We start from the raw sequence: 470 nt of genomic DNA on the forward strand, positions 1-470 counted from the left end.
TCAGAGGAGATCAAGAAAGACTTTCAGTTTGACTACATTCTCGTGGTGGACACTGAAGGACTGCGTGCTATTGAGTTAGAGGGTAATGACATCCTTCACCACGACAATGAACTGGCAACATTTGTTGTTGGTTTGGGAAACATGACACTGATCAACATATTCGGAGAGAATCCAGCTGAGATGCAAGATGTCCTGCAGATTGTTGTTCAGGCTTTCATGAGGATGAAGAAAGTTAAACTTTCTCCAAGTTGTGTGTTTGTTCACCAGAATGTTACAGATATCTCAGCTGCAGAGAAAAACTTGCATGGAAAGAGACAGCTGCAAGAAAAACTGGACAAGATGGCCCAACTAGCAGCCAAAGAGGAGGTTTGTGAGGCTGAGTGCTTTAGTGACGTAATTGCATTTGATGTGCAGAAAGATGTGAAATACTTCGCCCAACTATGGGAGGGAAGTCCCCCTATGGCTCCACC

The 470-nt window shown here is 44.3% G+C and overlaps 1 protein-coding gene across 1 annotated transcript; it reads left to right on the forward strand.

Annotated features, from left to right (window-relative positions):
* Positions 1-3: 3 nt before the first annotated feature.
* LOC121938714 (interferon-induced very large GTPase 1-like) lies at positions 4-465 on the forward strand (the record flags this gene model as incomplete). The annotated part of the gene is made up of 1 exon (XM_042481885.1): positions 4-465. A coding segment is annotated over one exon (462 nt), but the record flags the coding sequence as incomplete, so codon positions are not given.
* Between the last annotated feature and the right edge of the window lie 5 nt (positions 466-470).

Source organism: Plectropomus leopardus, unplaced genomic scaffold (genome assembly GCF_008729295.1).
Source record: "Plectropomus leopardus isolate mb unplaced genomic scaffold, YSFRI_Pleo_2.0 unplaced_scaffold31324, whole genome shotgun sequence".
Classification (NCBI taxonomy): Eukaryota; Metazoa; Chordata; class Actinopteri; order Perciformes; family Serranidae; genus Plectropomus; species Plectropomus leopardus.